At 36.4% G+C, this 14,816-nt stretch overlaps 1 protein-coding gene across 1 annotated transcript in view; it reads left to right on the top strand.

Moving 5' to 3' along the window:
* Nucleotides 1-305: 305 nt before the first annotated feature.
* Nucleotides 306-14,816, top strand: part of LOC145693548 (D-beta-hydroxybutyrate dehydrogenase, mitochondrial-like) — a 37,053-nt gene continuing 22,542 nt past the window's right edge. The window contains exons 1-2 of the mRNA XM_081769639.1: nucleotides 306-563; nucleotides 7,162-7,245. Of these exons, the coding sequence (XP_081625765.1) occupies nucleotides 378-563; nucleotides 7,162-7,245 (270 nt within the window). The 5' untranslated portion in view covers nucleotides 306-377. The remainder of the gene's footprint in view (nucleotides 564-7,161; nucleotides 7,246-14,816) is intronic.

The raw sequence follows: 14,816 nt of genomic DNA, 5'->3' as shown, positions 1-14,816 counted from the left end.
TCACAAATACATTTAACACAAATTAGAAGCGGGAAAGTGTAGTGGGGTCGTCTGTGCCTTTTATTTTCTCTTTCAAACTCGGAAGTACTACTTGATTTATTGGTGTTAATAGTCAGTAGCAGAAGAAGAATAAAATTCATAAAATGAAGAAATTTCTAATATTCACGTTATGCTGAGATTTGATTCTATTCAGACAGAAGAGAGAAGATAGATATCAAGGAGGTTAAGGACAAAGAGATAAGAACATTGTTTTGTAGCTTCGTATCAGACGTCACGTGGGTAAAAGTGCTTTAAAAAAAATAGAATAGTTTGGCATCGAATCATGAGAGTGTAGTACTGCATAGTATAATATACTAGTGTCTGCTTGTGATGTTGGTATGGATTTATCTCTTGATGGTGTCCACCGTGCCCTTCAGCGAGGTCTCCAAGTGGGCTTAGCGTCTATTGTAGGAGGTTGGTTTCTGCTGAAGATAGGGTTAATTTCAGTTCAGTCTCCATGCTATGTTTCCTTCCTACTTATATTTTTGGCTACCGTAATAGCTTTGTATGTGGACAGTCTTCGGGTATGTATTTTCATTTACTATTGTATTATATTTAATATTGTTTTTGTTGTTACAATCAGGGATGATTTCAGAATATTGTTATTGCCTATATCAGGTGGTTTAGTAGTAGAGCGGTTGCCTCTGATGCATCGAGTTCCTGGTTAGATCCCGGCAAAGTAACTTTGCGGTGAGTGTGTACGTGAGTTTTCTCGGGGTACTTCGTTTTCCTCCCACTTTCACATTCCACAATATTTCCATCATCATTCATTTGACTTAATCAAGGTCTCCCTTAGCGTAAAGGCTATAACGTGGGAAGTAAAAATGAAATATTTCATTTTCATTTCGTATAGCCTATATCGATTCTCAAACTTTCCGATAACGTGGACCCCCTGTTAATTCGAAAAGTGATGTGCAGACCCCCTGTTCTTTCGGAAAGTGATCTGCGGACCCCCTTGCAATGCTATCTGAAATTTCACATGGTATAAAAGATATACTGATTAGCATTATCACTGACAAGAAAAAGATCAAGAAAAACAGTACCCTAATAGCATGTTGGTTTGCTGCAAGTCTTTCACTATATTTGATTTCAACTTGCTAGACTTTCCGTGTACTGTACACCTGCTGCAGGCCTTTTGAAAGAGCTATCCGCAAATGTCGTAATTTGATTTTCACTTGGTAGATTTTACTTGCCTCGGAGGCTTGCTGCAACTTTGTAGCACGTGTGTCAGATCTAAAGCCTGTGACAAACATCTTGGCATTTCAGCTGAACGAATAAAACGCAAGCTTTCGCGCGACGTTGCCAAGTGGTAAAGGGGTGTGACTGTGGCTAAGCAGATAAACTACAACGCGATCAGGTGACAGGGGATAGACGTGGATGTGTGCAAAATAAATGTGGCAAAACTGCTGGCCTCTCATTTGCTAGCAACACTTAAAGGAAACTTGGAGCGCCGCCTTCAAATGCCAAGATGTTTGTCACACCGTTTAGTTTCTAACAACAGGTGGCACAAAAGTCTAATCTTAAAAATCTCCCCGCCAGGCTGCCATTTGTAGTAGGTACGAAGTGGGTGAAGCTTTAAAACAAGTGAATAATTAAGATAATTACGTAAGTATCCAGTATGTAGAGATAATTTATATTTTAAATGTATATCGTTTGACAAAGTTGTTGAGAAAAATATACTGTGTGATTGTTCGTATACAGTAAATGTTCGTTTGCAAAAGGCATGCAATGTAATGCAAGTATATACCTGCAGAAGATTTATTACACTCACTTGCTGAAGACCTGCTGTAGACTTACCACGCAAGTATATACTTGCAGAAGACTTACTACAAACTTGCTGTAGACTTGTAGTGCAAGTGGCATTCTTGCAGAAACTTGCGTCAAACCTGCACTAACTTGCTGCCGACTTGCTGTGCACTTGCAGTGCAAGTGGAAACTTGCAGTAGGCTTACTGTGCAAGTAAATCCCTTGCAGAAACTTGCTCTGCAAACTTCGTATACACTTGCACTGCAGGAGTGCTGTAAGTTCAAAGAGCGTCAACTAGGAAGTTTGCGTTAAACTTGCATCAAACTTGCAGACTTGCATCACAAGTCTGCTGCAAGTTTTCCAGACTTGAATTGCAAATCTGCTGCAAGTTTGTTGCAAGTTATTTTCTATCTGGGTACAATAAGTAATTTATTCGAAAGATACATAATTGTTTCCTAGTGAACGAAATTTCAATTGAAAATACATTAACTTTCAAAACTGAAAATCATTTTTTTAAAAAAGAAAACCCTTAATAAACGATGTTCTGAAATGTGGAGTCACTAATGTGAGGAATGAATTTTTCTGTTTATATATATATATATATATATATATATATATATATATATATATATATATATATATATATATATATATATATATATATAATAGCATTGAAATCAGGAATAAGTTTTGCCACCATCAACCTTAGGTCCGATTCCACATTAACACGATTTCGCTTTAAGGTTTTAATACTGCAAAGAGCAGAAAAGGTCTGCTCAATAAGTAAGTTGTAGGGAAAGGCATCAAATGTTGCAATGCCTTTTTTAGACAACTCTTCACACACGCAAGTCAGAAATTTAGTAAAGAAGGAAAACATTTAAATTTACAAACGTAGGCATAATTTCTAATTGCTTTCCTTTTAGTAACTGATAAAATACTTCTTGCATAATAGCTGTAAGTTCCATTTTATTACAACACATTTCAATTTTTAGGCGTCGCGAACCCCACTTTGAGAACTACTGGCCTATATTATTGCTTAAGTACCTAATTTTGCCTTCCTATTAGCATTTTTTAAAATCAGGACTTTACCGGTATAACTGCAGAGACGTCTTGTTTCAAGGAAAGTTTTCGCTACTTCCTAGAAATTTAAAACATGTAGCACGTCGTGTGTAAACCATGCAAAGAAGTTTGGTTTGTATGTTTCGTTGGAGATATTCTTGGAATGTTAAGTTGATTAATTTTTTGCTCTATACTGATCAACGTAAAAACCGGAACTGGTTTACTTCTACCACTTCCGGTTTTAATAAAATCTCCATCAACGGACTCGATTCGTAACATTTGCGCATCGACATCCTGGCCAAAATTGATGGTGATCCATCAAATATTTCTTGAGATTTTGTGTCTTCTGGACAGACGGACACAGAAAATATATAAAAGAGGTTTGGTAAATCAAACGCCATAAAACTAATAAAAAAAATTTGGATTAAGTCAAATTCAAATTCACCCTAATACGTGGAAACCGCGAGAAACCAGAGCGTGCTATTGCAGCTAACAAGGACTTGCAGTATTAAACAGAATTGAAGAAGTAAAAGTGAAAATGTACCAATACACATGTTCTCGTATGATTTAATCATGCCCTAGTCACACATGTTTAAAAAAAATCGTTTTACTCTCTTTTTTTAAAATAAAAAGTTGTAGATGAAAATCATAATGATTAGTTGAGTACTTGAAAAGTACCTCATTACAGTTGTATCACAATTAATGGTTTTTCTTGATGGACTATTAAAATGTATTAAATTAAAATATACTTAATTTGTCTTCACATTCAACGGTATACTTTGGTTCGGACTATTGCTTGTGAAACGTTGTAAAACTTTGGACTATTATGAGAAATTATAAAATGTAAATAATTTATTTATTGGATATTTCTTTTATTAAATGCTCTCTATAAATAACGATCAAATGTTGGATTATTTGAACACGAGCTTAATTTCAGTTTTTGTATGCCATTTGGATGTTTGTTTTCAGTAGTTTGAAAAATCTTACAGTTTAACGTCCCTGGATTATATCCTTTAGGCTAAGGGAGACGATGAATAAAGCAAGTGAATGAGATGATGGAAGATTTGGTGGAATGAGAACATGAGAGGAAACGGAAGTATCCCGAGAAAACTCATAGACAAGATGTTGTCCACCACAAACTTACTTGCCTGGGGATTGAACGAGGGACCCCACACAGAAGAGGTAAACGCTCTACCACTGAGCCATCTTGCCCCCGTCATTCAATATTTTGAGTATGTCATTTTCATATTCTATTTTTTTAAATTATAAATGCCTAATTCGCTGCTTATTTTCTATGTTTTTAAGTATCTGAATATCTTGTTTCTATTTCCGACAAAATTATTGCTGGTTTAAACGAAATTATGAATAATTTTGCTTCTATAGCCTTTATCTATAGCACGCATATTTGCCCCTTTTCATATTAATAAATTCAATGTGAGTAGAGCTTTTGTATTTAGGATCTTTACTTGCATATACCGAGGTTATGAAGAACGAAACCTACTATTAACGAGGTCACCAAAACCAAGGTTTGAATTCGGTGCAGTTGGTGGATGCACAAACCATCATACAAGATTAACCCTCACAATATAGGTCGTTACCCATTACACTATATCGCCTCCAAGAGAACTGGATACAGAACAACGCCACCGAACTTGGCTACTTATAAATTCAAAAATTTTTAACATGCATCTCTCTCTTATATGGTCCATTTTCCCATATTATCCGGTTAGACTCGTAGTCAATGGGTAGGGGCCGCGGTGGCTCAGTGGTAGAGCGTTCACCTCTGGTGCTTGGGGCCCCGGGTTCGATCCCAGCCCTCGTCAAGTGAACTTTGTGGTGGACAAACACCGTGTGCGTGGGTTTTCTCGGGGTTCTCCCGTTTCCTCCCACTTTCTTCATTCCACCATTTCATTCATTTCTCATAATCGCCGTCTCCTTTAGCCTAACCGGCATAACCGTGGGACGTAAAACTCAAAGATTTCATTTCATTTCATTTTCGTAGTCAATGGGAAGTATTAAGGAAACGAATGCTTCCGAAGGAGGAACATAGAAACCTTCACGTGTGAATTTTTAATAACATTTAATCAGTGGCGGATCTAGAAGGTAAAAAACAGGGGGGACAGTCAGAACCCAGACTATGATAGATACAGTATATCATGAATTTACAATTTTTAATGGGTCCTGCAGGAGTTTTCAACTTAACTCCCTCCCGATTGGATATTGTGGCTAGGTTGGACGTTGACATTATAGACCTCAAGTATTGTTTTACACATTTCATAACAAAAAAAAAAAAAAAAAAAAAAAAAAATGCAGTTGAAACTACATGTAATGTTTCAAAAATTTTCAAAGAATAAAAGCCTACTATAAATATTGAAAAATATATAAATAATAACTTCAATTATTTTTGCTACTCAAAACACTGGGGGGCCTAGGCCCTCCCGGTCCAGGGCTAGATCCGCGACTGGATTTAATCTAACCTTCTTGAAATTAATTAATAGACACTCCATGTGCACGGTAGTGTTCTCATTTGCCACACATAGCATCTCAAAGTAATGATCCGTAATTACATAGGTCTAAGCCAGACATAACGAACTTTCTGTAATTGTAATTTTATAGAAGAGAAGAATAACATTTACGACAATTAGATAGAAAAAAGAAAAAAAAAAGTAAATAGTTTAGGCAACTGCATTGAACTACGTGATAGAAAATATGTGAAATTAAACAGAAGAAAAGGTGATAATACTTGATGAATTGAATTAAAGTAAAAATGTACAAGTACTGTACGTCACGAAAAATAAGTTGACGGTGAGTATGGAGAAGTTTCTCAACTAAGCAACAGTTGTCCGTTGAGAAGGGCGGCCATCTCTTAAGGTTCAGAAAAGAGTGCGGAGAATTTGGCAACTAAGGTTACCTAGGAGATAAGAGTTGATGCTATCTCGTCCCGAAAAATTTATCTGTTTCTTTTGGAAAAGTTCTGTCTCTCTCACGTATCTCTGCATGGTAGTTCTGTCTCATCTCGTTGTCAATTCCAATTGCTTTTTAAGTTATAGGAAAGAACCCAACAAGCGTTTGAAAACCAGTAAAGGAAATTTAATGAAATTCTTATTCCGTATTAGTACATTATTATACAGTCAAGAATTAAACTTATGAGTTAGAAGCGGAGATTTGAGCTTCACTCTGTCTTCTGTAAAAGAGCTGGAAGAATCCTTACGGTGATAAAAATATATATAAAGCATAGTGTATAGCATAAGCTAATCAAAATGTAAATTTACCAGGAACATTCCAGAAGAAAGGAAATACCAACAATTTTATACATATTTCATTGTCTCTTCCTGTGTGTTGTGTGTGTCAATACCATTTTTCCAGAGAGTAAATGACATGAGTCACTCTACACAGAGACAACTCAATATCACTGAATCATGACGAATGAAATGAGGAATGTAAGTGTTATGTTTATTAAACGATATATTAAATGGAGAGGTGTGGTCCGCGAAGCCCTTTACAAATGTTATTGTAACCTTTCGACAGCAAATACTCTTATATAAGCGCTGTTGAGCAATCTCAAATATATTTCTAAGACAATGTAAAAGTATTTAATCAAATACCTTAAGCTCGAAATTCAAACGAAAATACACATAGTTTAACAATACAACCCCTCAAATCCGAACTAATTGGGGCTGAAGCCTGTTCAGATTTCGGGGGGTTCGGATTACCCGGGAAATAATGTTACGTACTTATTTCGTCACTGAATTGGCATTAAAACAACGACTGAGGTTAGACAGGGTGGCCCAGTGGTGGGAAGGGCAGTGACCTTGACTGGCGGGTGTACACTCATGTCCAAAATGATTGTCGCATATCTGTAACTGTCTTCTTGTAAGAATATAATTAGATAATGATTTTGAATAAGCATTAAGTCTAAAAATGTTAAAACATTAAAAAAAACTAAATTTGTGTGATTAAATCTATTTTTTTTCATTTTCCAGCTGTAGTTATTTTTTTTCTCCTGAGAACGTGTTCGGATTTGCCGGGTTTTCGGATTTCCGGGGTTCGGATTTGAGGGGTTGTACTGTATTTTGTATTGATAACGTTCCTTAGAGTTTCTTGGAGAAGAAAACAAACAAACAAACAAAAAAATCACCGAACTGATAGAAGCTTAGTGAAAATAACTATTAAGTCAATTCATAATTCCAGAATATTATGCTCTGCAGTTTTTTTTTTTTTAAATAACATGAAGACCGAAATAGATACTGTAACGCAAATAATTAAATATAAGTGAGTCTTTTAACATAACTTTTGTTTTCCTTACTAATTTTCTAGGTTGAGATCAGAGGTAAAGCAGTTCTTATTACAGGATGCGACTCAGGTTTCGGGCATGCACTAGCTATTCGGCTGGAACGAATGGTAAGTTCTACAATTTTCTGATTTAGTGTACAATTTACCCAGGTAACACTTTCGATTGTAAGTCTGAGTAGGACACTGGTAGTACTTTATTAACGCAACCGGATGGGGCCCGAGTCTAGGTATTTAGCCTCTCAGATATTTTCCATGAGTGTTTCTAGGTTGTACTCGCACTTAAAAAGAAGAAAAACATCATTTACTTGATGTCTGGCGATGAAATTGTGAAGATTTTGTATCTTGGAGGTTGTTGTCAGTTTTCATGGTTTGCGGTGTTTCGTCGCAGAAGATAAATGAATGTTTGATGCTATAAACGTTTTACTTTCTTCTCTATTAATACATGAAGCAATATAAATAGATGAAGAACAAATAGCAAACAACCTAACAGTTTCACTTAATAATAAGCAAGATTTACAGTACCGGTACTTATTTCAAACATCATGTTTCTATTGTAATATTTTTTCCTCATGTAAATACAAGACAATTTGTTTGAAGTAATATATTTATTTGTTATCAACACAACAGGCACAAGTCCAATTATAGTGTTAGTGTATTATAAAATAAATTTACAATAGTTCTTTTAAACATATAGTTCATATTATAGATTTCAATTTCTTTATGTTCGATACACATTTTGTCATAAGAAGATAATATTCTCCAGATTCGTGATTTCAATAATACGTTGATATTTGCTTTTTTTTTTTTTTTTTTTTTTTTTTTTGCAATAGAACAGGCCAGAGTTGTCACTACGAGTTTTAAGTGTCGGGACCTTTGTACACTATAAGTTAAAATAGTGCTTAATTATTAGCTCTAATTCTTTACTTGTCCTAGTATTAATCAACAATGTTCATGTTCAGTATAATCATTATCAATTTTCAAATAATTAAATTGAAACTGTAAATTTACGTTGGAGTTAAATAATTACAATATATTTGTGTAGAAATATACACAAATGTTAAGGCTCAAGTCTAAATATAGTTACGACACTTGTTTTCTTTTGAATTAATGAAATTGAAGCAATGTTGTTTCATAGTTGCAAGTAAATCGTCATAATATTTTTAAGCTACAAATTGCCTGTACACTAGCGCCACCTACTGGCACTATGTAGGCAGGTGGCGCATGTAGTAATACTGCTGAATTGACTGTATACACAGACTGACATGTTTTTAAATTATAAATAGAGGTGTAACAATTCCAACCGATAAAATAACAATAAATTTATTTATCTTAAAATAGTATTTTTAAAGATTTATTTATCATATTTCGAATGTATGTGTGTGTTTTTTTTTTTTTTTTTTTACTATCTAATATACATCTTTTAAAAATACACTAAACGAGGGATACAAATAACCATATGCCCACTCGCTTGGGGTGAGTGGTTCATCGGTACGGGCGAGTATTTAATATCATACCGAATAATATTTTTTCTGTTTTGCTTTGATGAAAATGTCTTGTCTATTTTCTTATATTGAGTACTTCTCTTTAATAAATTAAGTATTGTATCTTGTTTCCTATGTAAGAGATGTAATGAAATTTGTAGTTTGACATGGTACCATCATTATGTCCCATAGGCTAAAGGAGAGGAATAATTATGGGAATAATGCAAGTAAATTATGGGAGAATTAGTAGAATAAGAAAATGGGAGGAAACGGGAGAACCTAAAAAAATCATGGACGTGACGTTCTTCACCACAAACTTACTTGGGCTGGGATAGAAGCAGAGACCCCTCGCACCAAAGGTAAGCTATCAGTGTTTAGTTAAAGTTGCCTCCATGTCAATTCAATAGCCAGAACACTAAGGCAATGGGAGGGAAGATCAGTTTCGAGAACGCTAACTTGAGTTCATCTCAACATTCATTCATTCATACCAACAAATAACTGAAAGTTTTAGAGGAATTTGAAGATGGTCGTGGGGAGAGCTCAGCCCACTCTGACCTACCAGTAGCTATGAGTCTACACCACACAGACTCTTTTTTAATGCCACGAATGTTTTCAACAAAAACTAGGTGCTCTAACTATAAAGGTAACCAAGAAAGTTCTGTCGCTTTTTCTGGAGGTCTGTGTTCAATTGGCTCTCACACCGTAAGTTGAATGCAAATGGAGACAAGGCGGTCAGTTGTAGGTGTGGGTATAATCAAAATATTAGCTGGTTGTGGCAGTTCAGTTACACCGTGAACTTGCGTAAGGACAGAGTGAACATGGGACCTTCACAAAGCTTCATAAGAGCGTGTAGGCTGTATGAACTGGGGTGAAACGCTGCTGCAGCGGTGCTGAAGATGTGTCAAGTCTTTGGTGAGGGTGTCGTGATTACGCGGACAGTGCAACAGTGATTTAACAAGTTTAAGGACGGTAACGAAACACTCGAAGACGCACCACGTGCCGGAAAACCAACACATGTGCAAAATTTAGATCTTCAGGCAGCAATTGAGGCGAACAGTGGCCAGGCATGAGTCATATCTGGTCAGGGTGTTAATATGTGATGAGAAGTGGGTCCTGTACGAAGCTCCACGGCGCCGTCATCATTGGTTAGCATCCCATGAAGCAGTTCCAAAACAGTCGAAACCAGCACTGAACCAGAAGGTCTTCCTGTATGTTTGGTGGACTTCTTGCGGCATCGTGCATCGGAAACTGCTACCAGCTGGTCAGAGCATCAATGCAACTGTGTACTGTTAGCAGTTGAGCCGTGTACAAGAAAAATTCAAAACTCTGGAGTCAGCACTTCTAAATCGTAAAGAGGCCCTCCTGTTACAGGACAACGCTAAGCCCCACGTGGCTAGGATGACGCAGGACACCATTCTACACCTTGGATGGGGATGGGAAACACTATTGCATCCGTCATACTCCCCGAACATTGCAGTGTCCGACTATCACTTGTTCCATTCCTTGGACAATCTCCTTAGAGGACGTCAGTTCAAATCCCTAGAAGAGGTGCAAAATGCACTTGATACCTTCTTCGCTTCACGGTCCACCAAATTCTACTGCGATGGAATCCATGGCCTTCCAGAGCGTTGGCAGATGGTCGTCGATGCTGATGGGAAGGTTTTTGATCTTCCAGTTACGTCTTAGGTGATATATCGACACTGGAAGGTGGTGGTTGAAAAGACGACAGAACTTTCTTGGTCACTTTAATACACTACAAATTTATTATTTTGTTATAATATCTTAAAACAGATTTAATTAAGTTTGTGAAAAATGTACTTACGAAGAGCAATTTACTCCAGTAACAATGAATAACTAGAAAAATCTTAAAACCACAAATATTAAAGACATTTAATGGCTGACGGGTCGCGTGAAGTTAAATCCCCTTTCACACACTTCTTTAACTACGAGACGTTGCGAGAATGGTGTCAGCATGGTGCACCGTCCGATCGATAGTGCCTCAGGTACCAATTTCATAAGGACGGGGAGATCCTTAGAGCCGCATTGGAATGACGGTTAAATTGAGAACAATTCCTCTCCCACGGGAGATCCAACTCTGGTCGTCTTATTAAATTCGCTATCGTGATTCTTCACTTAACATAGGGCTACTTACAATGAAAAAATATATATTTATACTTTAACACGTAATACTGGAATTTGAATAATTTAACATGAGATATCTATATATTAATAGCAGTGTCTGTGAACAAAAAACTTCAGATCCAAATTGAAAGTGACTATGTTTGTGACTCTTAATCCCTTGAACCACCCGACCGATCTCAATCAAATTTTTGACGTAGATGAAGTTCTGGCATGGGAGTGTTTTTAGCTATTCACGTTGACGGTAGAACTTAGGGGAGGGGGAGGAGGGGAATTATAAAAATAAATAAAACTTAATAATTTTCAACATAGATGACGTTCGTATCTAGGATGGATTTTACCATTTCACTTTGACGGAACAACGTAGGGGATGGGGAGGATTGAGAGATATACAAAAATGAATAAATATAAAAATAAAAGTGACCATGTTCGTGAGTTAATAACTCTTGAACCACCTGATCGATCTCAATCAAATTTTCAACATAGATGAAGTTCAAACCTGGGAAGTTTCTTATTATTTTATTTTGATGGTGAAACTTAGGGGAGTGGAGGGGAGGAGGGTAAATATATGAAAATAAATAAAGCTTAATAACTATTGAACCACCCGACATATCTCGTAGGCCAGTCAATAAGGGATGATTTAGGGTCGAATAAGGAAAAAAGTAGAGGAAAGCTGGAACAAATTTTATTTTCTTTATGCAAGTGTCCGTAACAACATACTAATTTTGCACCGTTCTGCCACCCCGGATCTTTCAGCATCGCTTTGTAGCAGAACCTTAATGAAAATTTTCTGATACTATTTTGTTTTAGTGATTATTTTTTAAATGTAGAATATAAATTAATGTATTTTCATTCATTTCAGGTGTGACTAAGGATTAGTAATCAGGTCTATTAGATCATCTATGTTAAAGATATCAGCTGAAAAATGATTTATCTGTGAGAGACTTCTCGGTGATGGTGTTCAGGGGCGGACTGGCCCACCCTGCTACCCTGCAAATGCAGGGTGGGCCCCCCAAACAGGTGGGCCCCTCCACCAATTTTAAAAAGGTGTGCTCAATTAAACCTACCAGCATCAAAAATATGGCAGGGTAACTCCCGCAAACTTGTGTTTTGCATGAAAAAGACGTAAAGTTAAACTTTCATGAACAGACCTTATTCTTCTTCACGTTTATTGACTTGAAAAGGTTCCGTCTATGAGACAATCAGGCCCTAAATCATTGCGGGGTTTGTGATACAGCAGCTGTTAAAAACGAGCACATTAACTACTACTTTTTTAAATATAAGAAACACAGTAGATTTCAGGCTGTTATTGGATTTGGATACCATTGCCTACTCCGGTCCTTTTACAAGCCGGCGAGTGGCGATGTTTTAAAGAAACAATAGTTTCTAGATATTGTTATTGTGGAAAGTGGAGGTGGAGCCGGAACGCTTTTGAACTGCATTGTCCTCAGACCAAGCTTCGAAGAAAGAAATCGGATTAGGATTAGTTTTTTTTCAGTGCGGTAAAGCGAAAAGAAATTAGTCGCCACTATCAACGATTGTTTTAAACAAACCTCAAACAATTACTATGAAGTTGCTGCCCTCGGCTCGTGTTTTATTTGTATATTTCATCGAAGAGCAAATCCGATAGCAGCAATTCAATTATTGGAACGCCAGTTACGTGTCGTTTGTCGTGGAAGACAGATGTGTTTGTGTCAGTATGGATGGTAGGAGTGATTGTAAGATTACTGTAAAGAAAAAATATAAAAGTGGTGCTAAAAAGCGAGAACACAAACGAAGATGTGATTTACAAAAAGTTGCATCTGACCCAAAACAACGTAGGCTATTTGAATCTGTGAAGCCCCAAAAAACAAATGAGCGTGATGTGACTCATTCGAGTACTGCGGGACAGTTGCCAGGTATTTTTTTTGTTTTTCTGCCTAAGGTGTTTATAAATTATAATGTATACACCACGTCTTTGGATGATTTCAGTCAATTGTAGCTTATCTTTTATGGCTATTTTTACTTGAAATTACACAACAGGCGAACACGAAATTAACTGAACTGTTTGCTGCCGCGTAGTGCTTTCAAACGGGTCAGATCAGGCTTTCATGCGTCAGGGGTCGAGCCAAGCCTGCTTGAGACACGGGTCGGGTCAGGTCACCTACGCTAGGGTCAGGGCTGCTCTAGCCACGGGTCGGCTCGGGTCAACTTTCTTATGCGCCGTTTCGACTAAATCCTTCTCGGGTCGAATGGAAATGCAAACCTGCAAGACAGTGTAAAGTGTGTCTAGTTTGTGCACTGCACCTGCTTCACGAATTAAATCTTTATGGTCCATTATATCCATCGTTGTATAAGGCGTATAAGTATGTTCTAACTCTATCGTGTATTCAAGTATCATGTGAAAGAATTTTCTCGATTATGAAAGTGATCAAAAATCGGTTGCGTTCATCGCTTGGACTAGATTTGTTGGAAGACTTTATTCTTTTATACATAGAAAGATCATATACGTTTGATTACGACAAAGTGATTAACGATCTTGTATCTAGCTCCAAAGAATTAGGTAGATATTTGAAATTGTGAGTGTAACTGGGGCATAATGAAGATATTAATATTAGGATACATTTCTGGCATTCATATTAATATTCTACTGAATTGCATATTGTAACCTAATATTATATTATATTAGGTTACAATATGCAATTCAGTAGAAAATTTCAACCAATTTGATATTAGAACTGATTTATGAGGAAAGAAACTTACATTATTTCTGTCAGTGCTTTAATTATTTAGTGTTTCAAAGTTGACTTGAGATTAGTTTTTACTTATTGCACATGTATATATTTTGGGTTTTCTAAAACATGACATTCATTTGTTTACATAAATGGTTTAAATTCATTACGTATAAAAACAATAGCATTATATAAATAACTGAAAGCACTAATTCCGGTATTGTGTGTGTTTACAATTAAAAATGATAATGCCAATTACACACTGTATGAGTTACTATTAAAATGTTCCTACTTCAGATTTTTCGTAATTAATGTTTTGCTTTTGTATGAATATATGGGATACCTTACTATTTATGGGTTCGAAGATGGACTTATATATGCCATACATATGAAGAATGCCAAGTACATTTTTTACATTTTTATACAGTGGGCCCTCATTTCAGTTTAGCAGGGTGGGCCCTATGGTTGCCAGTCCGCCCCTGATGGTGTTACATGTATAGTAAAAGAAGAGGGACTGAAAACATTAGTAGACTGCAGTATTAAGGTGAAAGATGGAGATGAATGTTAACTTACGGGACTAAGAAGTGTTACACTTCATGAAAAGTGTAGAAAAGAAAACAAGAAGTAGCAAAGCGTTTCTTTCACAACGTATTTCATCATCTACGCCCATAACCCTTGGGACAGAAGTACTAAGATTTAATTTTCAAGAAGCCTGCCTGTTTTGTAGACAATGTACATCAGATGAATTTTTAAAGAGAAAACAGAATACGAAACTTGTGAGTGAGAGTGAGAGTGTGCATCGCGTAGAAACCATTCAAGTTAAAGATTCTATTATGGAAGCCAACAAGGAAGAGTGCCAATTTTCATTCAGTGAAATTTTTCAAGATTTCAATGATGCACTGCCAACTGAAAAAAACAATAAGAACTAAATTGAAATAAAATTACTCGGGAGATATTATTATACCATCAAACAAAAACATAAAGCCCATAGTTTACTTCCGTGATAGGGCATAAAATTCTCATAGATACATAGTATGATCCTGAGAAACGTAAGTATATGGACGAAGAGATGTTGAGAATAATAATGACAGCCGGGCAAATAATTGCTGAAGATATCAGATCTCAGGTTTACGAAACTGATGATAGCCATCAGCAGATAATCTTTGAATGGCGTTAATTCATTCATTCCGGGGACTTTAAAATGCCTTCTCGATACTACTGTACTATCTTGAAAAACAAGACAGGGAAAAGCACAAAATGGGAAAGAAAAAGTACAATTTCTCACGTCATAATTGCAGCAGATACACCAAAATATCTGTTATCTTCATCGCAAGTAGGACTTGTGGTG

Source organism: Thermobia domestica, chromosome 1 (genome assembly GCF_964235325.1).
Source record: "Thermobia domestica chromosome 1, izTheDome1.hap1.1, whole genome shotgun sequence".
In the NCBI taxonomy this organism is placed as follows: domain Eukaryota; kingdom Metazoa; phylum Arthropoda; class Insecta; order Zygentoma; family Lepismatidae; genus Thermobia; species Thermobia domestica.
This window is presented reverse-complemented; position numbering and strand designations above follow the sequence as displayed.